Source organism: Solanum lycopersicum, chromosome 12 (genome assembly GCF_036512215.1).
Source record: "Solanum lycopersicum chromosome 12, SLM_r2.1".
NCBI lineage: Eukaryota > Viridiplantae > Streptophyta > Magnoliopsida > Solanales > Solanaceae > Solanum > Solanum lycopersicum.
In genome coordinates this window covers 31,696,179-31,721,442 of record NC_090811.1, presented here as the reverse complement: position 1 = coordinate 31,721,442, position 25,264 = coordinate 31,696,179, and the positions used below count along the sequence as shown (strand labels likewise).

General features: G+C 35.2%; 1 protein-coding gene across 1 annotated transcript; it reads right to left on the bottom strand.

Moving 5' to 3' along the window:
• Positions 1 to 8,701: 8,701 nt before the first annotated feature.
• On the bottom strand, positions 8,702 to 9,358 carry LOC138340307 (uncharacterized). The gene has a single exon (XM_069292019.1). The coding sequence runs from the start codon at positions 9,356 to 9,358 to the stop codon at positions 8,702 to 8,704; it is 657 nt and encodes a 218-aa protein (XP_069148120.1).
• Positions 9,359 to 25,264: the final 15,906 nt, after the last annotated feature.

Genomic DNA, 25,264 nt, shown 5'->3' with positions numbered 1-25,264 from the left:
GAGTTAATAGTAGAGTTCAAAAAGCCTTTAAGTTCAATTGTGAATTCTTTGAGATCCATCATTGATTTGAACTATGTTTAAAGAAAGTAACAGAACGAGAAAATTTGTATACATGAGTTGCATCTAGTTATTTAGACCTTCGAGTAGAGTTGTTCATGCCCATGACTTCTGCATGAACTCCATGAATTGAGTATCATTGAGAGAAGTAGTATCTCCAAATTTCAAAGTCTTGAGCATTGAGTTCTTTATTACTTTTGAGATTATATTCCTGATCATGGGACTATTACGTGTTACCCATTAAGTCCTTGAGTTAAGTAGTTCATGCCCATAATTCTGCATGAACCCTCTGACTCTAGCATTTCTTTAGATGAGTAGTATCATTGACTCTTTCAGTTCTGGAGTTTTTGGGTTCACTTATTGAGTTTTATGCATGGTTATTTAAAACCTTGAATTGTGTCTTTCATGTTCATAGTTCGACATGAAACCTATTTTAAGAAGTCTTTTTACAAATTGTTTGAAAACTTGGTTTAAAGACTTGAGCACTGAGTTGAGAAAGAGTAAAGTTGAAGTTCTGTTCTACAAGAAGTATATGGGAACTAAGTATTCCCTAAGAGTTTATAAATGTCTTCACATTTAAGTTAAGAATAAACTAAGAGTTCCAGAAGAGTTTTAAACAAGAAAAAGGAACATAGATTCCTAGAGGGATTTTTAAAACTAAAAAGGATTCAACAAATTATCTCAACCCAGAGGAAGGAGTTTATTTTAAAATCATGAGCTAAAGTATATATTTGGAGTAGTATTGAGCACCGATGTGGGGATGAGAGTTTATATTAACTGAAGTCTCCATGTAGCCATCATGGGTATTAACAGATCATACATTTTAGATGATCATGTGAGTTAAGCCAGTGGATCCACTAGGTTGAGGATGTTCTATGTGACGACAAAGTATAAGACAGTTTTGGCAGTGTAGGTGAGACAATGTATCTCCACTTAAGCTCATAGTAGTGGTTGTCGGTTAGAGAAACTCCTATAGTATTAATTACATGATTCCTCAAGGGGTTCTTTTTAGTATGAATGGGGTATGAGAACTTCATTCATGCATTGCACAAATAGATTTTGAGAGGGAGCATGATATGTTTTTATGATATTTTTATCTTGAGTTAGCATCATGTTTTTAAACAGTTTTTCTTTATATTGCACTTCTTTTAAACGAATTTATATTTAAATGAGTTTAGTTGAGTATCAGTAGTTGAGTATCTTGAGTTAATCTGTATTTCATTGAGTCGATTATCATATCTTGAAGTTTAGTATCTAATCTTTGAGTTGAGTATTTTATTCTTTATTTTAGTTGAGTTGAAAAGAGGTAGGTATGTTTTCTTTCTGTTCAAGTTTCAAGCTTATATTATACTTTAGAATTCCCCTTATATGCTCGTACATTTCACGTACTGAGCCATTTGGCCTGCATCTTCTCATGATGAAGACACAAGTATTCAGAATCATCAACAGAAGCTTCGTTGATACATTTCAGAGTTAGAGTTAGCCATGGTGAGCCTCTTTATTTTGGGAGGATTTCATTTACGTTAAGTTTAGTCAGTATGTCGTGGGTCTTGTCCAGACTTCCATCTTTAAGAGTTAGAGAATTCAAAGAGTCATTATAGTTGAGGAGTCTGTATTAATCATTTATTTTATTAAATATTTTAAAGACTAAAGTTGTCTTTTTGTGGCGAGTTATATATATTTGACCATACATAGTTTGTCTTTTGAGTTAAAGTTTATATTTAAGTTTTAGGAACTTTTATTTCAGTTTTAAGCTTTTGCATGCTTAAGTTAGTCTCCCGCTTGTAGTCAACCAGGATGAGGGTTCGCTTGGGGACCAACAATGGTTCTTGAGTGTCGGCCACGTCCAGGGTGTAGACTCGGGTCATGACACCCTTGACCTCCCCACTCAACGCACCCCACCTCCCAAAGTAAATTTTCAATTTGCTTTTAAAAAAAAATTTCAACTTCAAATGTTTATTTTTCACCCCTAGCCTCCTCCCCCGCCACCCCGTACCAGCCCCCCCCCCCTCCCCTATCCAAAAAATAATTTTATTTTTAAAAATGTTTTTCAACTGTAAATTTTTATTTTTTTCAACAACACCCCTCCTCCTCTTCCCCACCCCCCACAAAAAAAATTAAGTTTGTTTTTAAAAAATATTTTCAACTTCAAATTTTTATTTTTTCATCCCTACCTCGACGCCCACCCCTAACTCCCAAAATAAAATGAAGTTTTATTTTAAAAATATATTTTCAACGTCAAAATTGTTATTTCACTCCTATCCTCTCCCTCTACCACCACCCAAAAATATATTCACAACGTCAAAAATTGTTATTTCAATCATACCCTCCCCCCTATCACCCCCTATCAGCTCCCCACCCAAAAAAAGTAATTTTATTTTTTAAAAATATTTTCAACTTTAAATTTTTATTTTTTCACCCCCTACCTCCCCCCCTTCCATCCCCCCTCCCAAAAAAACTATTTTTGTAAAGAAAATAATTTCAATTACAAAAATTATTTTCTACTCTAGTAGAAATAAAAGATATTTATCAAAAATATTTTTCATTCATATATCAAACACTAAAAATCATTTTCTAAAAATATTACTCAGCAATCAAACATGAGAAAATAAATCATAAATTTACTTGTTTTCGAGAAAAAATATTTTCCTTCATACCAAACACACCCTATATTGAATATATCTTAAAATATTAGTACAAGTAATTGTGACTAATTAAAAAGCAACAGGTGGAGAGTAACTTATACTCCATCTATGGTGGATTGATAAATACTGTTTCATCCTTAATTAAGAGGTTTCGAATTTGAGGCTCCTTGTATATGGAGTCGTCTTTGTTAGGAAGTGTTTTATTTCTTAAAGTGGCTAGTTTTCTAATTAAATTTTTTATTGAGGTTACAAATATATAAATTCAATTTGAAATTTTTTGAAAATTATGTGCGAAAATTCTCAATCATTGACTTAGGAAAAACTAAATGTGTCTCAAAAAAAATGAAACTCAACTTCCAACACAGAGGGAGTTATCAAAATCTTTTTAATTTCAGAATAAGAAAAAGGAACATCAATTTCGAAATGGTTGGTGATAAAATCTTATAATAGAACAAGAAAAAACTCTATAGCTAAGAGGTATTTGCATGTAAAAAACTCTATAGCAATCTATGCTTAGAAGCATTTGCACGTTAGAATGACCGATAACTTCTACTCAAGGCAGCCAATAGCAAAAAATCCAATTAATTCTTTCCTGCAAGATAAATATGATTTTCTATTATTCTTATTACCTTCTTTATCTGCTCTATTTCGTACATAATACAGTGTTTGCTGAGAAGCCACCGCCGGCGACAAACCTTTCTCTCCTCCCCTCACTTCTGTCTGTTTCAATTTTCTTGCTGCCTTCACCACCTCACTGAAACTTTTTGATTTTGCTTTTTCTGTACTATTGTCTTTTTTGGTGTGAGAAATACAAAACTGTCCTCTTCCGTAACAGATTTTGGATCCGTAACAGATTTTGGATCCTTGGTCATCGCTTCGATACAAATCCTGTTGATTTACTCTTGTTGCATTTTCCTGATAATGACTTGCATATCTTCGGCTTCCACATAAAGTAAGTTTAGGCAGTTATCGTCTCCAATTCTTTTGCCTTCGACTTTTCAACGGAATAAGAATTGATTTATAAACATCCTTCAAATTTGAATCGTTTAGAAATACATTGCGATTAAAAAGAGAGAAAATTTGGCTTCTGAACTTTACTTTGACTGTCATAGATTAATTTCACGATTGATTTATCCGAATTCTTAGAAGTTAAAAGAGAATTTAAAATCTTCTTTGCTACGATTCTCCTCCACCTGAACTCAGATTTTTACAGCGATATCTGATAAAAGTACAAAATTATTGAAACTGAGGCACAACAATTTATCTACTCCAACTTCCTTCATATTTGTTTTGCGGTTCATTTTGAGGGAAAGAGAATGGTTTGTTCTCTTATCTGCTGCTGGGTATTATATATTGGTGCACTTCCATTGATGGAAAAAGAGACTGGAGGGCTCCATCATTGCACACGTCACTTCTGAAGGTTTTAGTGTGAAGTTGGAAAGTTGATAATACATTTCTTGGTAGTTGCTTCTTTTTATATTTATATATTTATTATTACTTTGCCATTTTCTTTTGTCATGTATTACATCATTTAGCTCTATTAAATAAGTTTCGTTTTTTGTTTATCACATTTCCTTTCCCTTTTATATCATTTCATGTAAGGAATACATGTACAAAAATAGAAAAATTATATGGTAATATGGTAAAAGAAATAAAAAAAAATTATTTGGTAAATAATATTAAAAAACTTAATTAAATAGTCTTAAAATATATTGGTAAGAATTATTTAAGAAAATTAATAACTAAATACTCTTAAAATATGTGGTAAGAACTCTTTAAGAAACTTAATAACTAAATAGTACTAAAACATATGGTAAGATGTTTTAAGAGAACAAATAATTAAGGAGTCCTAAAATATATGGTTAGAAATTTTGAGAGAACTAATAATTAAGCAGTCTTATAATAGATGGTAAGAAGGACTCTTACATTCATTTTTACTAGTCACTTATTTATGAAATAGATTTTTTTGGTTTCTATTGTCACTTTTGAGATATCAAAAAAATATAATATTTTTTTCATGTTTTACCGTCAATATTAAATACTTATTTTTCAAATCATTTTTCAAGACATCATTTAATAGAAATAATTTGATAAAATACATTATCAATAATTATTTTCTCAATTGGTGTGTCAAGTCAAGTTTGACAAATAAAATTGAACGAAAAGAGTGTTAGGAGAATTAGTAGTTAAGGAATTAAGTAGTGTTAATATATATGGGTAAAAGAATAGAAAAATACTTTCTCCATTCCTATTTACATGTCGTCTTTACTAAAATTAGGTATTTTTCAGTATTTATCCTTTCACAAAATCAATGAATAAATGAATTTATTCTTCCAAATTTTCCTTAAAAGTTATTAGCATATAAAATATACATTCAACGAACATGGAAAAACTAAGAAAATAATTCATGTCTATTGGTAAAAGTAATTAATTACTCAAAATAAATTAATTCTTGTTCATTGATTGAAAACTAGACTTTACGAAAAATATTAAATAAGGGTACAACAGTAAATATGAGACATATGCTGATGAAAAGAACTTGAATGACCATAATGCCCTCCACGACCTACATGTCTAGAAGATCAAGCATGTGAAGTGTGTATCCGACCTACAGGTCTAGAAAGATGAAGCATGTGAAGTATGTATCAAACTAAACGAACTATGCCTAATATAATCAGCCTCAACAGCTGGTATCGCGGCATCATAGGTACTACGAGTGACAACCTCTCCATGAGTAACCTCGGCTCTTAGGAGGAGCACCAACCAAATGAACTAAATGATGGGCCATATTGGCCTTATGTTGTTCAAATCCCTCACATCGAATCATTTCCAACTCTTTGGCAGCGTCTACCAGTTTTTGAAATGAAACATGAGAAGTTGTAACCTGAGAAACTCCCAAATGAATCGAAATAATTAGACCCTTAGGAAAACTTCTCATTCTCTGAGTCTCAATGAGAAGGATCAATAAAGCATTCCCAGCAGAAGCATGAAATTTAACCTCATACTTCGCGATTGACATATCATCTTGCTGCAAATCCTCGAACTCGACTCTTTTTCTCTCCCTCTCATAACGTGAAACAAACTTATTTAGAAACATGGTGGTGGAGGTGATCCAGCTGAAATACTATTAATATAATTTTTCCATCACTGCTTGGTATATAAGGTCAGTCATCTGAAACATCGTGTAGTCAATTCCATAAGACTCACATCTAAGGTCATGCAGTCTTTCATTACAGGCTATAAATTCAGATGCATCCTCATTCAAGTCATCCGTATAGATGAAAATATTCACCATCTTTAACCCTTCAAACATCTTTTGCTTATAAATAGTTATGGAAGGCATGTTAGCCAAATGTGATGCAACACCTAACAATATCATATTATATAATCGAGGAGCTATAATAGCAGTCGATTGAAACCCCGGATTCTGAGAACTTGAAGCAACTATTTGATATGGAGTCTAACCTTCAAAACAAGTGTGTGAGCCATTAGAGGTGACAAAGTATTTTTTCATTAGTCATTCTTTCGAGGAGTCCTAGCATATGAATCAATGTATCTTAAAGCATTAAGGTGGTAATAAAGTGGGGTGAAGTTTGAGTTGGTCTATATCCATCAACATGATCTTGCACATCTAAATTTTGGAAGAGCTATGTCATAACATTTGTCATTTCGAGTTTTCTTCTATATGTATATATTTTGTTGAGGACCTTTAAACTTCTATAAGGGAAATGAATGCAGATTTATTTCTTTTCTTCAGATTAATTAATCGTTCAAAAGAATTTTGTGACCTAACTAATCTAATACTTCAGAATAAGAGTTTGTCTATCGTCATGTACATATTTGTGGTTTTGCTATACTATTTATTGTGGTTTTGCCCTTACCAGTAGCTTCATAGCTCTTTCTGCTTATTCATAATTCTTTTGTATGTCTTAGTTATAGATCTCTTTATTTTCTTATCTTATTGATATTTTCAGTCATGTCCTGTATTGATCTCTTTGTTGTTATTTTAACTCTTATCTTCCTCATTTTCCTCACCCCTTCCTTCTTTGGATATAATTTTGGATGTGATACAAAACATTTCTTTTCATTATACATTATATAGTTTATAGTTTCTCCAATATTTAGGGAGATAGTTATATTTGATGGTAATCGATTTAGCCACAATTTCCCTTGTCTTTTTCTTGATTCCACATTGACTCTCTTGGAAAACTCACCCAAAAGGTCTACTTTCACCTTTACTCTCACGTGACATGGTCTCGTTTTGTTGTTATTAGTAGCCATATCAACTTGGAATGGCTTTCCAACTGTAACAACCAATGAGAAAATTGTTTCTTTTCCAATGAAATTTTGATCATTGTAGAGCTGATAGCGATATTAATGCAATCTCTATTGATGTTTCTTCCGTTGGGTCAAACAAAGAATCTCATTTAAAGGTCTGCATTAGGCAATAGTCGTTTCTGTGAGCTGTGTAAAAGATGGGTTTTGATAAAGGTTAAGATAGTCTTCCATCCTCGATGCCTTATGTAATACACATCGATTGCATAATAGCGCTGCGTTCACATCCCCCTTCAATTCACATTGTTTATGAATAATCTTTTGCAATTCGTGAATATCAAGCCATTCATATGAGAATTTCCCAACAACAACAAATTCCAAATCCCTATTCCGGTCGTAGAATTCAAACTTCTAGGGTTTGGCAACTAAGTTTTTAAAGAGCGTTTTTAAGACTATCTTTTTAAATTTAAAGATCTTCTAAATTCAAAAATCTAAAATTATTTGGAATATATATATTTAACAAGAAGGAGTCATATAATAAAACAAAATAGAGAACTTCTGATAGCTGATGTGGCGTATTCATATTTTTGGGATTACTATATGTAAGTATTTCAAAGTAATTTTGTACTTAGTAAATGCAAATAGTTAGTAAAATTAGGCTGCCATCAATTCATTTCCACTTACATAAGGACCTTACTTAAGAGAAACAAGAATAAAGTAGGAAGATTCTCATAATAACTTAGAAATGTTAATTTTTCATTTCATAACCTAACTAGGAATCCAACTTTGACTTTTTAGTATAATCACCGGATGTACAAATAACATTTTTCGATGCACTTGTTTCCTTTATTTTTACTTGTTATTGTTTGATTTGGCTCACAATTATTAAGAAAATAATTATTGATATAAGTATTTTACCATACTATTTGACCCTATTAATTACTTCATATGTCTACTTAATTATAATTGTCACGTTGTGTTTTTCAAAAGTGAATTTTACTTTCAAAGTTAGATTAGATTACATTAATTTCATATTTTAAATAAACAATATAGATATTAAAAAACTATATAAAAGCACTATAAATTCTATTTTTTTATTTTGATAATTAGTATGATGAAAAAATAAAACGCAAAATCTTAGTCAAAGTTGCTATCATTTGACTCTAACAAAGAAATATGACAATTAAAAGTGGACCGAGTTATTAATATGTAGTTTTTGAGTTTTGAAAAATGATATGAAGAATATGATTTAATTTTTAAGGGTAAAACATGAAAAAAAATAATTGTCTTTTTTCTTGACATTTAAAACTGACAAATAAAAATAAAAATCTATTTAAAAAATTAATGAAAAGTAAAAATGAACAGATACAGTAATTTGGAGAAAATAAATAATACAACATAATTAATTACAATTTCAATTAGAATGAAAATATAAAGCAATACTACATATATTTTTATATCAGTATATTACTTTATTCATTTTAATTTATTTTTCTATTTTTCTTTTTAATTTCATATAAAAAAAGGAACATCCATTTCAAAATGGTTGGTGATAAAATCCTATGCTGGAACATGACAAAACTCTATAGCTAAGAAGCATTTGAATGTAAAAAACTCTATAGCAATATATGCAAAGAAGCATTTGCATGTTAGAATGACCGATAACTTCTACTCAAACCAATAGTAAAAAATTCTATTAGCTCTTTCTTATAAGGTAAATATGATTATCTCTTATTCTTAACATAACGCACTGCAGACACCGCCGATAAACCCTTTTTTCTTTCGTTGGTTTTCGTCTGCTTCAATTTTTCGGCCATCTTCACAACCTCACTGGAATTTTTTATTTTTGCTTTTCCTGTTTTGTTTTCTATTGCCTTTTTTGGTTTGAAAAATACAAAACTATCCTCTTCCTTTCCTTCACTATTACTCCTCCATAACAGATCTCGAATCCTCGGCCATCGCTTCGATACTAATCCAGTTGAGTTACTCTTTTTGCATTTCCCTGGCGATGACTCGCTTATCTTCGGCTTCCTCATAGAGTAAGTTCCGGCAGGTATCATCTCCACTTCATCTGCCTCCGACGATGATGTTGATTCACTATTTTTTAGAAACAAATCCTTCTTAGGAATCAAAATTGATTTATCCTTCAAATCTGAATCGCTTAGCAATAGATTCCGATTGAAAAGAGGGAAAATTGATTGCTGCACTTTTTTCTGATCGTCATGGATGAATTTATTCGATTTATTAGAGACTAAAGAGAATTCAAAATCTTCTTCGCTATGATTCTCCTCCGCCTGAAATTCATCAGTGATCTTTGCAGCGATATCTGATGAAAATCCAATATTGTTGAAACTGAGGCACAAATATTCATTTTCTTTCATTTCGAGTGAAGAGAATTGTTTATTTTCTTCTGTTGAGCTGCTGCTGGATTTTATTTATAGGATTGTGAAAGTGTGCTTCCCTTATGGAATTACACATGTGCTTCTAGAATATCTATCAACTTGAAAAGTTATATTAAATATATTTCTCTATAAGTTCTTTTGTAAAAGGCCAAAATTGTTTTAAGCGTCAATTTATGCTTTTTCTTTATATAATTACTTGTCATGTATTACATCATTTAGCTTTATTAAATAAGTTCCCTTTTTTGTTTATTAAAATTTCCTTTCTCTTTTAAGTCTTTTTTTTAAATTTCATGTAATATGATTTTATTTAATTGATCACCATTTGTTATATAATCCAAAGGAGTTTTAAAATATACGGCAAGAAATACTAAAACAATTGATAACTAAGAAGTTTTAAAATATATGACAAGGAGCATTATAACAATTAATAACTAAGGATCCATAAATATATGCAAGGGACATTAGATTAATTTATTACTAAGAAGCCTTCAAATGTATATGGCAAGGAATTTTAGAACAATGAATAATTAAGGAGTTTTAAAAATATATGGCTACAAATATTAGAAAAAATTAATAATTAAGGAATCTTAAAATCTATAATAAGACATATATATCAGGAGAAATAAGAAAATAAGAAATGCTAAAACATATGACAAGAGAAATAGAAAAATTATATGGTAAGAGTATTTAAAAACTTAATAATTAGAATGTCTTAATATATATGGTAAGGACTATTTAAGAAAAATAATAACTTATTTATTTATAACAAATTCATATTTTATTAATGAAGAAACACTTACATTAAGACTCTTCACATGTCAAATTATAAAAACTTTATAGCCAATAATAATGTTTATCTTTTTTTCCTAAATTTTTAGTATATTTTCTCTTTTAATTTATTAAATACAATAGTAATAAATTAATTAAGCTCAAGTAATATATCGATTAATACAATTGATATGATATATTTATATATTTTCTTTACTTATGATTTCTCATCATATTTGCTTTTATATTTTTATACCATTATAAGTCATAACTCATATGCTCAGTATTTTCTATTATAATATTTATAATTCTCATAATTTTTAATTTTTCATAATCATAACTATTAAATATTTAACATAAAAGATAAGACACCTTATGATATGTCTCCTTTTTTTCTATATAAATTTAATTTTTATTTTTTAAGATCCGATTCAAAGTTATCATTTATTTCCACTAATGTATTATACTCATAATTTTGTTTGACTTGAGTAAAAAGAAGAAAACTCTTGAACAGTGATAAACTTGTGAAGTGGATATCGACAAGAGCTCACACTTGATTTCATTTTTCCTTCTATTTTTATGATTAAAATTGTAATGATATATGTATTTCATTCTTTCATTTTTTATATATTACTATCATAACTTTTTAAGTTTAACTTATATGATTGTTGTAAGTTTAAAATTTCTTTTAATTCAAATTAATACTTTTAAAATGGAGTAGATCTTAAAGAGATATTACTTTCTCATTGTCACGATCCAAATTAAGCCGTGAGTGGCACCCACATTTATCCTCCTATGTGAGCGAACCAACCAATATAAACCCCAACATTTAACCATAATAAACAGAATACAATGCGGAAGACTTAAAACTCATTAATAAAAATAGATTAATAACTTCTAAAACTCAAACACTTATTATTATCCCCAAAATCTGGAAGTCATCATCACAAGAACATCTATCCTCAAATTACTAAAGCTAAGAGTATCTAAGAAACTAAACATAAATAATAGCTAGTCTATGCCACAACTTCAAGGCATCAAGACATGAAGAAGAAGATCCAGTCCAAGGTAGAAGCTTTAGCTCACCCTGAAATCTGATGTGATGAAGACTGGCTAGAGTTGCGGTTGAATTGAAGATGACGGTACGTTTGCTGCACTCCAGAATGAACAAAAGGAAAACATACAAGTAGGGGTCAGTACAAAACACGAGTACTGAGTAGATATCATCGGTTAACTCAAAATAGAAAACAGTATATATCAGATAATACCATAAAATCAACTACAATACTCAACAGGTAGCAGCAACAAGTACAAGAATCATTGATAATAACGCCAAGTACACCCATTAGGACGCAAGCCTCTATACCATACTCATTTGGGAAATAGGTTCATTAAATCTGAGTATATTACCATAATTCAAGATTCCCTCTCTTTATTCCTCTTGTGTCGGAAGGTGACACTCCGATCCCCTAATAATACATGTCATTTCGTGACACCCGATCCCCCTAATACTACGTGTCGGTTCGTGACACCCGATCCCCCTAATACTACGTGTCGGTTCGTGACACCCGATCCCTTAACCTCATTCTTTTAGTTCATCAAGCCTTGTTTTATACCAAGGCATCATCATTAACAAGAGGTTTTCAAGATTTAGGATTCAATAGCTTCATCATACTTATTTCATCACAATTATATCGTCACATCATGCAAACACACAATTAAGCATATAGAAGGGTTTTACAATACTACCCAATACATATCATTCGCTATTGAGAGTTTACTATGAAATAGCATAAAAACCATAACCTACCTCCACCGAAGAATTGAAGTGAAGCAATCTACTTTCCCAAAGCTGCGTTCTTCCTCTCTCTCAATCGATCGTTTCTCCCTCTCTCTCTGTTCTTTTTCTTTTTCTTATTCAAACCCTCTTTCTTTTACCCTAATTAGCATATAATTAAGTATAAAAGATGATAAAATACCCCACTACTTATTTCAAGGTTCTCTCTTTTAACCCCCAAGTGATTAAATTATTAACATTAAACCACTAACTTTATAATTATAAGCAGGAATAGTCCAAAACGCCCCTTAAAATATTTAACAGGAATCCGACCCAGTCAGGGTCACGCAATCTGTGATGGGCCATCGTGCCTGCGACGGTCCGTCCTGCTGAGTCGTCACAGAGTTCAGAGACTGAAATTTACTGAAGGGCCTGTGACGGTCCATCGTGCCCACGACGGTCCGTCTTGCCATGTCGTCGCGAAGTTCTGAGAGTTTTTCTCAGTACCCAATTTTTCAGAATTCTAAGTGTTTTGGAATGACACACCCTCGACGGTCCGTCGTGCCCATGATGGTCCGTCGTGGGATCCGTCGACTCAGACTGTAATTACCAGAAATAAACTCTACTGCTCAAAACGACTAACAGGTCGTTACAATAGATACCAATTTACCCATCGTTCATCCCCGAACGATCATGAGAAGAAAAACAAAGGCGAAAAGGAGTGTTCGAATCTGTAAACAGATGTGGGTATCTTTCTTGCATATCAGCCTCCTTCTCCCAAGTGGACTCTTCAACCGGCCGATTCTTCCATTGAACCTTAATGGATGCAATCTCCCTCGACCTCAACTTGCGGACTTCTCTATCTAAAATAGCAACAGGCTCCTCCTCATAAGACAAATTCTAATCAAGCAGAACTGAATCCCAACGAATGATGTATTTTCCATCCCCATGGTACCTTTTCAGCATAGACACATGAAATACCGGGTGCACTCCTGAGAGTGCTAGTGGCAAGGCTAATTCATAAGCCACCTCCCCTACTCGCTTAAGTACTTCAAATGGTCCAATATACCTCGGGCTTAGCTTACCTCTTTTTCCAAACCTCATCACCCCTTTCATGGGCGAAACCTTCAGCAAGACTTGCTCACCCTCCATGAACTCCAAGTCTCTAACCTTTCGATCTGCATATTCCTTTTGCCTGCTTTGAGCCGCTAAAAGCTTTTCTTGAATAGATTTCACCTTCTCTAATGAATCCCTCAAAATATCAGTACCCCAAGGTCTAACCTCAAATGCATCAAACCAACCAATGGGAGACCTACATCTCCTCCCATACAATGCTTCGAAAGAAGCCATATCAATACTTGAGTGATAGCTATTATTGTATGAAAACTCCGCTAAGGGTAAGAAGTTATCCCAATGACCCCCAAATTCTATCACACATGCACGAAGCATATCTTCCAACACCTAAATTGTTCGCTTAGACTGACCATCGGTCTGAGGGTGAAATGCAGTACTAAGGTCCAACCTAGTACCTAATTCAGCATGCAATGTTCTCCAAAACTTAGAAGTAAACTGCTTACCTCTATATGATATGATGGAAAGTGGAACTCCATGCAATCGAACAATTTCTGAGATGTCGAGTCTGGCTAACTTCTCTGCATTGTAGGTCACCTTGACCGGGATGAAGTGAGCAGACTTAGTTAATCTGTCCACAATTACCCAAATAGAGTCAAACTTCCCCAATGTCTTTGGAAGACCAACCACGAAGTCCATTGCAATTCTCTCCCACTTCCATTCAGGAATGAGCATTCTCTGAAGTGTTCCTCCGGGCCTCTAGTGTTCATACTTTACTTGCTGACAATTCGGGCATTGAGCAACAAACTCAACAATGTCACGCTTCATCCTACTCCACCAAAAATGTTGCTTTATATCACGATACATCTTGGTTGCACCCGGATGTATAGAATACCTTGAGCTATGAGCCTCTGTAAGAATAGTGTGAATCAAATCATCGACGCGGGATACACATACCCTTCCCTTAATTCTCAAAACACCTTCCTCATCGATTTTTGCTTCTTTAGCCTCTCCTCGCAACACCTTATCTCGAATCCGAATCAACTTCTCATCATTAAACTGATTTCACTTAATCTTGTCAAGAAAGGAAGATCTCGCCTCCACACAGGCCAAAAATCCTCCCTTCTCATTTATTTCTAGCCTCATTAAGTCATTAGCCAGAATCTGGACCTCTCTAGCCAATGGGCATCTTGAAACTTGCATATGGGCTAGACTTCCCATGCTCCCTGCCTTTCTACTTAAAGCATCTGCCACAACATTAGCTTTTCCCGGATGATACAAGATAGTGATATCGTAGTCCTTCAGTAATTCCATCTATCTCCTCTGTCTCAAGTTCAAATCTTTCTGAGTAAAAACATACTGTAGGCTACAATGATCCGTATAGACTTCACACTTAATCCCATATAGATAGTGCCTCCATTGCTTTAATGCAAATACTACCGCGGCCAACTCCAAATCATGGGTCGGGTAATTGCGTTCGTGCATCTTTAATTGCCTTGAAGCATAAGCAATTACGTTCTTATCTTGAATTAGCACTGCACCCAAACCCGAATAAGATGCATCACAATAAACAATGAAGTTCTTACCTTCCACTGGCAAGGTGAGAATGGGTGCAGTAGTCAACAAAGTCTTGAGTTTCTGAAAGCTTTATTCGCACTCGTCCGACCATACAAATGGAACATTCTGCTTAGTCAAGCTTGTCAATTGGGAAGCAATAGAAGAGAACCCCTTGACAAATCGGCGGTAGTAGCTAGCTAAACCAACAAAGCTCCTTACTTCTGACACATTAGTAGGTCTTACCCAATTCCTCACTGTTTCAATCTTAGATGGATCCACCATCACTCCATCCTTAGAAACTACGTTCCCTAAGAAGGACACTGAATCTAGCCAAAACTCACACTTAGAGAATTTGGCATAAAGCTTTCTCTCCCTCAACATTTCCAACACAATTCTCAAGTGGTCCTCATGTTCTTTCTTCCTCTTTGAGTATACCAGTATATCATCAATGAATACAATGACAAAGAGATCCAGACATGGCTTAAAAATCCCATTCATCAAGCTCATGAAAGCAGCAGGGGCATTCGTAAGCCCAAAAGACATTACTAAGAACTCATAATGCCCATACCTGGTCCGAAAAGCAGTCGTGGGCACATCTGCTGCCCGTATTTTCAATTGATGATAACCAGATCTCAAGTAGATTTTTGAGAAGGTACAAGCGCCTTGTAACTGATCGAACAAATCATCAATGAGAGGAAGAGGATACTTGTTCTTAACCGTTACCTTATTCAGTTGTCTGTAGTCTATGCACATCCGAAAGCTTCCATCCTTCTTCTTCACAAACAAAACAGGAGCATCCCAAGGGGATGCACTTGGTCTAATGAAGCCTTTGCTCAACAAATCTTGAAGTTGGGCCTTTAACTCCCTTAACTAAGCGGGAGCCATTCTATAAGGGGGTATAGAAATGGGACGAGTACCCGGTTCAAGATCGATGCAGAAGGCAATATCTCTATCCGGTGGCATACCAGTAAGGTCTGCAGGAAACACATCTAAAAACTTGCGGACTATCGAAACCGACTCAATTGAAGGTACTTGGGTAGTATCATCCCTGAGGTGTGCCAAGAAAGCTAAACAACCCTTACTAACCATTCTCTTAGCATGAAGAAAGGAGACGATACGAACCGGATTGGAAGTGTAGTCACCCTCCCACACTAACGGATCTGTCCCAGGCTTGGCTAACGTTACAGTTTTAGCATTACAATCCAAGATTGCAAAATTTGGGGAAAGCCAAGTCATACCCAGAATTACATCGAAGTAAACCATTTCTAAGATAACCAAGTCTACATGAGTATTGCTCCCCACAAAAGTCACAAGACAAGACCTATACACCTTTTCAACTATCACAGACTCACCCACCGGAGTAGAAACACGAATAGGCATGTCAAGCAATTCACAATGTAAATTAAGACCATTAGCAAATGAGGAAGATACATAAGAAAATGTGGATCCAGGATCAAACAATACAGAAGCCATGCAATCACTAAACAAAATATTACATATGATGACAACATCAGATGTCTCCGCTTTAGACCTCCCAGGGAAAGCATAACAATGGGCCCTATCACCTGTCTGCCCGTTGCCTCTACCATGTTGTGCTGCAGTAGTTCCAGTTTGCCCGTTACCCCGGCCGTTCTGGTGACCACCATTACCTCGTCCACCACGTCCTTCTGAATAACGGCCTCTTCCATGACCACCTCTACCTCTGATTATTGGGGGTCTGTAACTCGGTTTTGGACAATTCCTCCTAATATGTCTAGTCTCTCCACATCCATACCATTCTCTGGATTCAAGCATAGGTCCTTGTGAGAACGACTGAGTCTGGGGATAACTTCCAAACTCAGAAAATGTTCACCGGTCTGCGGTGGACCCTCAACTACAGCCTGTAGTGAAAACTGAATAGGTCGGGCTGGATAACCTCCTGAACCCTGCCCTCTGGAGTAAGAACCATTAAACTCACCTCCCTTACGAAACCTTTTAGATGTCGATGCCAAGGTGAAGTCATCCGGCTTCACTCCCTCCACCTCTATCACGAAGTCTACCACTTCCTGAAAGGATTTCACTGTAGCCGCTACCTGTAAGGCTGAAATCCGCAAATCTGACCTCAACCCCTTCACAAAACGGCGAATCCTCTCTTGTGGACTGAAACAAAGCTGGGTGGCATACCTGGATAATGCGCGAAACTTAGCCTCATACGCAGTAACCGACATCCTACCTTGCTCTAGGCTCAAGAACTCATCTCTCTACCTATCCCTCAAAGTACGGGGTATATACTTCTCCATAAATAAGCTAGAGAATGATGCCCAAGTCATAGGTGGTGCCTCTGTTGGTTGACACTCAACATGTGACCGCCACCACATTTTGGCGTTCCCTTGAAACTGATAAGTCACAAACTCAACGCCAAATCGTTCTACTATACCTATATTGTGTAGTAGCTCATGACAATCAACCAGAAAATCATAGGCATCCTCAGATTCAGCACCCTTGAAGACTGGGGGTTTCAATTTCAAGAACTTACTGAAAAGTTCATGCTGATCACTTGTCATTATAGGCCCTGTAGTCAACCGAGGAAACGTGCCTATTTCCAATGAGGCATCCATGCGGGGAGCCACACTAGCTGCATGTTGTACCTTCGGAACCTGAGGTGCTGGTGTAGAAAACACTGGACGCATCTGGCCTTGATCAGATAACCCGCTAAGATAAGCAAGAACCTGATTGATCATCTCTGGGGTAGGTTGGGGTGGTAATTCCTCATTCTGCACTTGTTCATTCTCCCCTTCCTCACCCTCTCGTACTACTTCCTCAGTCGGTGGAGGAGTCACCACCCTAGTACCAGATGGGCTAGATGCTTGTCCTCTTCCTCTAGAGGACGTCCTCCCACGACCTCTACCACGACCCCTTGTCACTGCTCCTCTTCGAGCTACATCCCCAGTGGCTGGCCCAGACGCACTCTGTCCTGCCGGTGCTGGTGTTGGCGTAGTGGTTGCTCTAGTTCTAACCATCTGCAAAATAGAGTGAAGATGGTCAGATACCAATTTGTATCACCTAGATACCAATTGGATCCAAGTAATAGCACGAAAGAAAGAAAGAATGGAATTTTCCTAAAGTCTTATAGCCTCTCATAGAAAAGTAAAGGCGTCCCCCTACCGTTCCTTAAGACTCTACTAGACTCGTTCTTGTGTGATGAGACCAACGAACCTAAGGCTCTGATACGAAGTTTGTCACGACCCAAATTGAGCCGTGAGTGGGACCCACATTTATCCTCCTATGTGAGCGAACCAACCAATCTAAACCCCAACATTTAACCATAATAAACAAAATACAATGCGGAAGACTTAAAACTCATTAATAAAAATAGATTAATAACTTCTAAAACTCAAACACTTATTATTATCCCCAAAATCTGGAAGTCATCATCACAAGAACATCTATCCTCAAATTACTAAAGCTAAGAGTATCTAAGAAACTAAACATAAATAATAGCTAGTCTATGCCACAACTTCAAGGCATCAAGACATGAAGAAGAAGATCCAGTCAAAGGTAGAAGCTTTAGCTCACCCTGAAATCTGACATGATGAAGACTGGCTAGAGTTGCGGTTGAATTGAAGATGATGGTACGTTTGCTGCACTCCACAATGAACAAAAAAAAAACATACAAGTAGGGGTCAGTACAAAACACGAGTACTTAGTAGATATCATCGATCAACTCAAAATAGAAAACAATATATATCAGATAATATCATAAAATCAACTACAATACTCAACAGGTAGCAATAACAAGTACAAGAATCATTGATAATAACGCCAAGTACACCCATTAGGACGCAAGCCTCTATACCATACTCATTTGGGAAATAGGTTCATTAAATCTGAGTATATTACCATAATTCAAGATTCCTCTCTTTATTCCTCTTGTGTCGGAACGTGACACTCCGATCCCCTAATACTACGTGTCGGTTCGTGACACCCGATCCCCCTAATACTACGTGTCGGTTCGTGACACCCGATCCCCCTAATACTACGTGTCGGTTCGTGACACCCGATCCCTTAACCTCATTCTTTTAGTTCATCAAGCCTTGTTTTATACCAAGGCATCATCATTAACAAGAGGTTTTCAAGATTTAGGATTCAATAGCTTCATCATACTTATTTCATCACAATTATATCGTCACATCATGAAAAGACACAATTAAGCATATAGAAGGGTTTTACAATACTACCCAATACATATCATTCGCTATTGGGAGTTTACTATGAAATAGCATAAAAACCATAACCTACCTCCACCGAAGAATTGAAGTGAAGCAATCTACTTTCCCAAAGCTGCGTTCTTCCTCTCTCTCAATTGATCGTTTCTCCCTCTCTCTCTGTTCTTTTTCTTTTTCTTATTCAAACCCTCTTTCTTTTACCCTAATTAGCATATAATTAAGTATAAAAGATGATAAAATACCCCACTACTTGTTTCAAGGTTCTCTCTTTTAACCCCCAAGTGATTAAATTATTAACATTAAACCACTAACTTTATAATTATAAGCAGGAATAGTCCAAAACGCCCTTTAAAATATTTAACAGGAATCCGACCCAGTCAGGGTCACGCAGTCTGTGACGGGCCGTCGTGCCTGCGACGGTCCGTCCTGCTGAGTCGTCACAGAGTTCAGAGACTGAAATTTACTGAAGGGCCTGTGACAGTCCGTCGTGCCCACGACGGTCCGGCCTGCCATGTCGTCGCGAAGTTCAGAGAGTTGTTCTCAGTATCCAATTTTTCAGAATTCTAAGTGTTTTGGAACGACACCCTCGACGGTCCGTCGTGCCCATGACGGTCCGTCGTGGGATCCGTCGACTCAGACTGTAATTACCAGAAATAAACTCTACTGCTCAAAACGACTAACAGGTCGTTACACTCATGAATTTATCTCAATTATGATTTGAATTCTACTATAAGTACTAACCATGTTTAAATTTATAATTAGTTTCCTTTTGGTCATATGAGTAGCTTAATTATGTTTAAAGTCTGCTAACTATTGATGGAGTTTTAGAATGCATAATTGACTGCGTACGAGAAATTAATGATTGAAACATAATTTTATTGATTTTTATTATGTTTAAGTTCTTTGAACTATCAAAAATCATGGCATGACATGAAAATTGATAAATATAAAGTAACGGGAGTGAGGAAGGGAGAATGAGATTATTCTTAAAGAAATTATGTGCGCACAACATATATTACTTATATTTATTTTTGATTGACATAAGTGCGTAGGAATTTTCACTACTAAACCATTATTTATTGTTTGATGGTTATTATTACTCATTTTATATATAAATTATATTAATTAAAATTAACAAACTCAAAATACCTTACCCTTTCTTTAATTTTCTTTTTACTTTGATAAATAATATACGTATCTGATTTTTTTAATACAGTTTGAGAATAATTATTGTGTTCTTTCACTTTTAAAAAAATATATACATCACAGGTAATTTTCTTATGTTTTTCCTCTGTTGAATCAAATTGTATGTCCGTGCTCATTTATAGCAAGATATTATTGTTTATTTTATATATTTCTTTATGTAAGGATAAATTGTTGAAAAATATTACGAAACGGAAATTAGATTTACATATATTAAATATCCTAAATATAATATTAGATAAATATATTGTCATAGTAATTTATAAATACTTCACTAGTATTTATAATAGTATTTAAGTAATTTATATACGGATGAATTCACTAGTATATGATAAAAAGTATTAGGAGAAATAAGAAATTAAGGAGTGTTAAATTGTATGGTATAGAAATATAAAAATCATATTGTAAGAGTATAAGAAAACTTAATAATTAAGTAGTCTTAAAATATATGGAATGAACTATTTAAGAAAATTAATAATTAAGTAGTCCTAAAATATATGGTAAGAAGTAGTGAGAAAATTACTCTCCTTCCACAATTAATCCTTTTTTTTTAAAAGTCAAATCATAAAAACTTTTATCAATATTTTACGATATATATTTTAATCATATTGATGTCCAAAAAGTAAGAATTTATAGTACTTTTATATTTTTGAACATCTATTTTTTTTTAAAAATAATTAAATTAACGTATCTAAATTTAACTTTAAAAATTAGTCAAACTGATTTTTCAAAAGTGCAACATGATAAGTAAAAGTGAACAAAGAGAGTAATAATTAGATAGCCCTAAAACATATGCTAAGAAGTTTTAAGAGGACTAGTTATTAAGGAGCCCTAAGATGGATGATTAAATTAGGAGAATTAATAGTCAAGAAATTAAGTAGTGTTGAAATATATGGTAAAAATGAATAGAAAAATACTCCCTTCATTCCTATAAAACATGTTGTCTTTATTAAAAATAGATGTTCTTTAAGACTTGTCAAACTACAAAATCAATGCATAAATGACTCTATTCTTCCTATTTTACACTTGAAAATTATTAGCCTAGAAAATAATTTATGTTCATTAATTCCAAACTTTAATTTAAGAAAATATTAAATAAGGGTACTATGATAAATATGAGACGTAGGATGATGAGAGAAACCTAAGTAATCGCAATGCCCCCCATGACCTATATAGGTCTTGAAGGTGTGAAGTATGTATCAAACTAGAAGAACTATGCCCAATATAATCACCTTTAGACACTAGTATCACAACATGAATGAGTTTGTTAGACTAAAAGTAATAACCTCTCCTCGAGTAACCTCAACATTTAGGAGAAGCAGTACCAAAGTGACATGAATGATGGGTCCTCTTGCCGTCACACTGCTCATATCCCTTACGTCGAATCATTTGCAACTCTTTAGCAACATCTACTACTTTCTGAAATGGAACACCAGAAACGGTAACCTGAGAAATTTCCATATGAATCAAAATAATCGGACTCTTAACAAACCTTCTCACTCTCTCAGTCTCGGTAAGAAGTATCATAAAAGTGTGCCTAGTCGAGGCATGAAATATAACCTCAAACTATGCGATTGACATACCATCTTGCTGTAAACACTCAAGTTCAACCCTCTATCTCTGCCTCTCATATCATGAAACAAACTTATCTAGAAACATGATAGTGGAGATGATCTAATTGACTTAATTTTAATATAATCCCTCCATCACTGCTTGGTACGACTTGTTATTTGGAACATCGTGTAATCAATTCAACAAGATTCAACCAATCTAGGGTTTTGCAATCTCCCATTGAAGGTAACAATAAATTCATATTCATACTCATTCAAGTAACCCGTATAGGTCGAAAGATTAAACATCTTCAACCTTCAAAACATCGTCTGCTCATAAATAGTCATGGAAGACCTGTTAGCCAAATGTGATGAGACACCTAGCAATACCATATCATCTGTCACGACCCAACCCGATGGGCCATGACTAGTGCCCGTTTTGGACACTCACATGCAAACCTGCTAAGTATAACCAACTGAAACTAAGACAATACGGAATTTAATCAAATCAAGACAACCCCAACATCATATATATATAAAGTGGACCTGTCTCACAAGGAGTCATAACCATTCAACCGTAACAACACACGTGAGCCGACAAGACCGCCACTATCCAAAGCAAAATAGCATACGGAAGCTGACAAGGCTGCCACTACATAATACACAATGATGTACGCAGCCGACAAGGCTTCCCCTGTACAAGCGGACATCCCAAACAAACCATGTCCAAACCATTATCCAAAACATATGTATGCAACCCACATAATGTCTACAGACCTGTAAGAGTATAGTAGTGAAACTCGACGGGACAGGGCCCCGCCATACCAATAGACAAGCAAAAGACTACACAAAAATTTATGTACCAAAACGACATGCTCCGGAACATTGGAGCTCTCCCAATCAGTAGAGTAGATATCCTAGGCGGGAGGATCACCGAACTGTGCGTCTACACCTGCGGGCATGAAACGCAAGCCCCCCGAGAAAGGGGGTCAGTACGGACAATGTACTGAGTATGTAAAGCATAAGGTAAAGATGACAGGATACCAACATGATAAGTCGAAACAAGATATCGCTAGACATGTACCTTTTAAGTGAAAATCATGCATATCTTTAACATATAAGGTGCCCAACGTCCCTAGTAAGGGACTCGACAAAATAATCATCATATATATACATCATACGTACCCGACCCTCTATTGAGGGACTCGGTGAAATAGTCATCACATCATCTCCGTCATCATCATCATCATAACCATCCACATCACCAATCATATATATAATATACATACCCGACCCTCTAGTGAGAGACTCGACGACATATGCAAGAAACTCCGCACGAACATTACCCGGCCCGGGACTCGGTGAAATGATAAATGACTCTATGCACGAGCAGAATATTATGAGCAACCATATGCAATTAAAGTCATTTCTTATAACTCAACAGAACAATCAACGTGAACCAGTAAGGAGTATTACCAAAGATAAACATTTTATCAAGATTATGAACCTTTAATACGATATGAAAATGTAAAACCTCAATGACTCTAAGAAGCACTACCATAGATATGAGATATCACCATAGACTTATACATAGCCGATACATAGAGGATTAGTTGTGGAAACAAGAATATACGTCACCTAGACGCTGTAGAAGTAAGTATCAAACCTGTCCATTATTCGCTCATTTTTAAAAGTCATGTCAAACAACGAAAGAAAGGATAGCGTTACATACCGTATAGTCGAGCCGCACGTCCAATATTTACTACTCAAGCTATTAATCTATAACAAGAAACAATCGTGCCACAATTAGATAAACGTCGCGCTTTACTACTTATTGTAAGCTAGCTAACAATCTAACGAAAATTCGGTAGCACTTCCCCTATTTTCCTTACTTCGCCCCAATCCGACACCAACCCAAATTATCCACAGCAATACCAATAACGCATATAACCCAATGAATCATATTAAACAACCCCCCCACCCAAAAAAAAGTTCCGTCTCGGCAACCATAGTAACGAAGCAACGACACAACGAGCGATAACTCATTTTATAGTTCGTAACACACCTACCTTATCGTATTCATCCTTTAGAGTATATACCCATAATCACATTAACATATACATAACACCAAAATAGAATTCCCGCAGTTTGCTTTAATCAAAACAGCCCAAACACTAACATGACACCACTAATAATCCGATTATGGTTTCCGTTCATACTTTACACATTCAATAACTAAAAAAAATTTCCTAAGCTACTGGTCACGCCCCCTTCTTAACACTAATGACTAATTAACAAAGGCATTCTAAGGAACTAACACACCAAGCAAAGAGATTACTAACCAAATTATTTGCAGCTGCTGGTCAAGAGTTGCATGGTTGGTTTTCTCCATTTCCATGGCTGCCTAAGCCAAGTGGTGAAAAATATGATATGCTTTAAATGCATTTCACTACCTCATTTATAATATGAAGTGGAGGCAGCCACCCTCTACACGTGCCCCACTAAGGCCAGCTCCCAATCTAATTTCTTTTAATTTGCCTTGAGTGGTGGGGCCCACTAGATTAATTTAATCCTAATCAGCCACTAATTAATCTCTCACTTAAAGTTAATGGCACTTACATTAGCCAAATCATACTTAATATCACTTTGTAATTAACATCCTTGTCTAATATTTCTTTAATCACTTGGAACTTAAAATAAAATCTCATTCCTCGGACTTACATCTACTAGTTCATGACGCGCACTACGTATAAAAATACGAGGCATAACATTTTCCCCTCTTTAGGAACATTCGTCCTCGAATGTTAAGTTAGCGTCTTACAGAAAAAATTCCAGCGAGGTCTGTCTAACAATTATAACTATCAACCTGCATTTCGTAACTTACAGATGTCTCACAGAGTCACAACTTACTACATAATCTCGTTTATCAATCAATATAGTCAAGCTAGGAATTGAATTACCTGCAGGTACGGGGAACAAGTAAGGATACTTATTCTTCATTTCGTCTTCCACTTCCCAAATCATCTCCTTTTTATTATTATTTTGCCATTACACTTTGACGGAAGCCACATCCTTAGTATGTAACCTTCTAACGTGGCGATCAAGTATAGCTACGGGTTTCTCTTCATATTACAACTCCTCTATTACCTGAACATCATCTAAAGGGAATACTCTAGAAGGATAACAATACATTTACGTAGCATCGATACATGGAAGACTGGATGTACCGTCTCCAAATCAGATGGTAGATCCAACTCATAGGAAACCTTGCCTATCCTACAAACAATCTGATAAGGCCTTATGTATCTCGAAGTGATCTTCCCCTTCCTGCCGAATCTCATCACACCCTTCATGGGTGATACCTTAAGAAATACCCAGTCACCAATCTGAAACTCCAAATCTCGACGTCGATTATCTGTATATGACTTCTGTCGACTCTGGGCTGCTAATAATCTTTCTTGAATAAGCTTCACCTTGTCAACAACTTGCTGAATCATATCCGGGCCTTTTAACTTAGTATCGCCAACATCAAACCAACCAACAGGTGAGTTGGACTTCCTCCCATATAAGGCCTCGTACGATGCCATCTGGATACTAGAATGCTAGCTATTATTATAGGCAAACTCAATGAGCGGCAAGTGGTCATCCCAGCTACCTTTGAAGTCAATAATACAGGCCTGCAACATATCTTCTAATGTCTGAATAGTACGCTCAGCCTGCCCATCAGTCTGAGGGTGAAATACTGTGCTAAGGT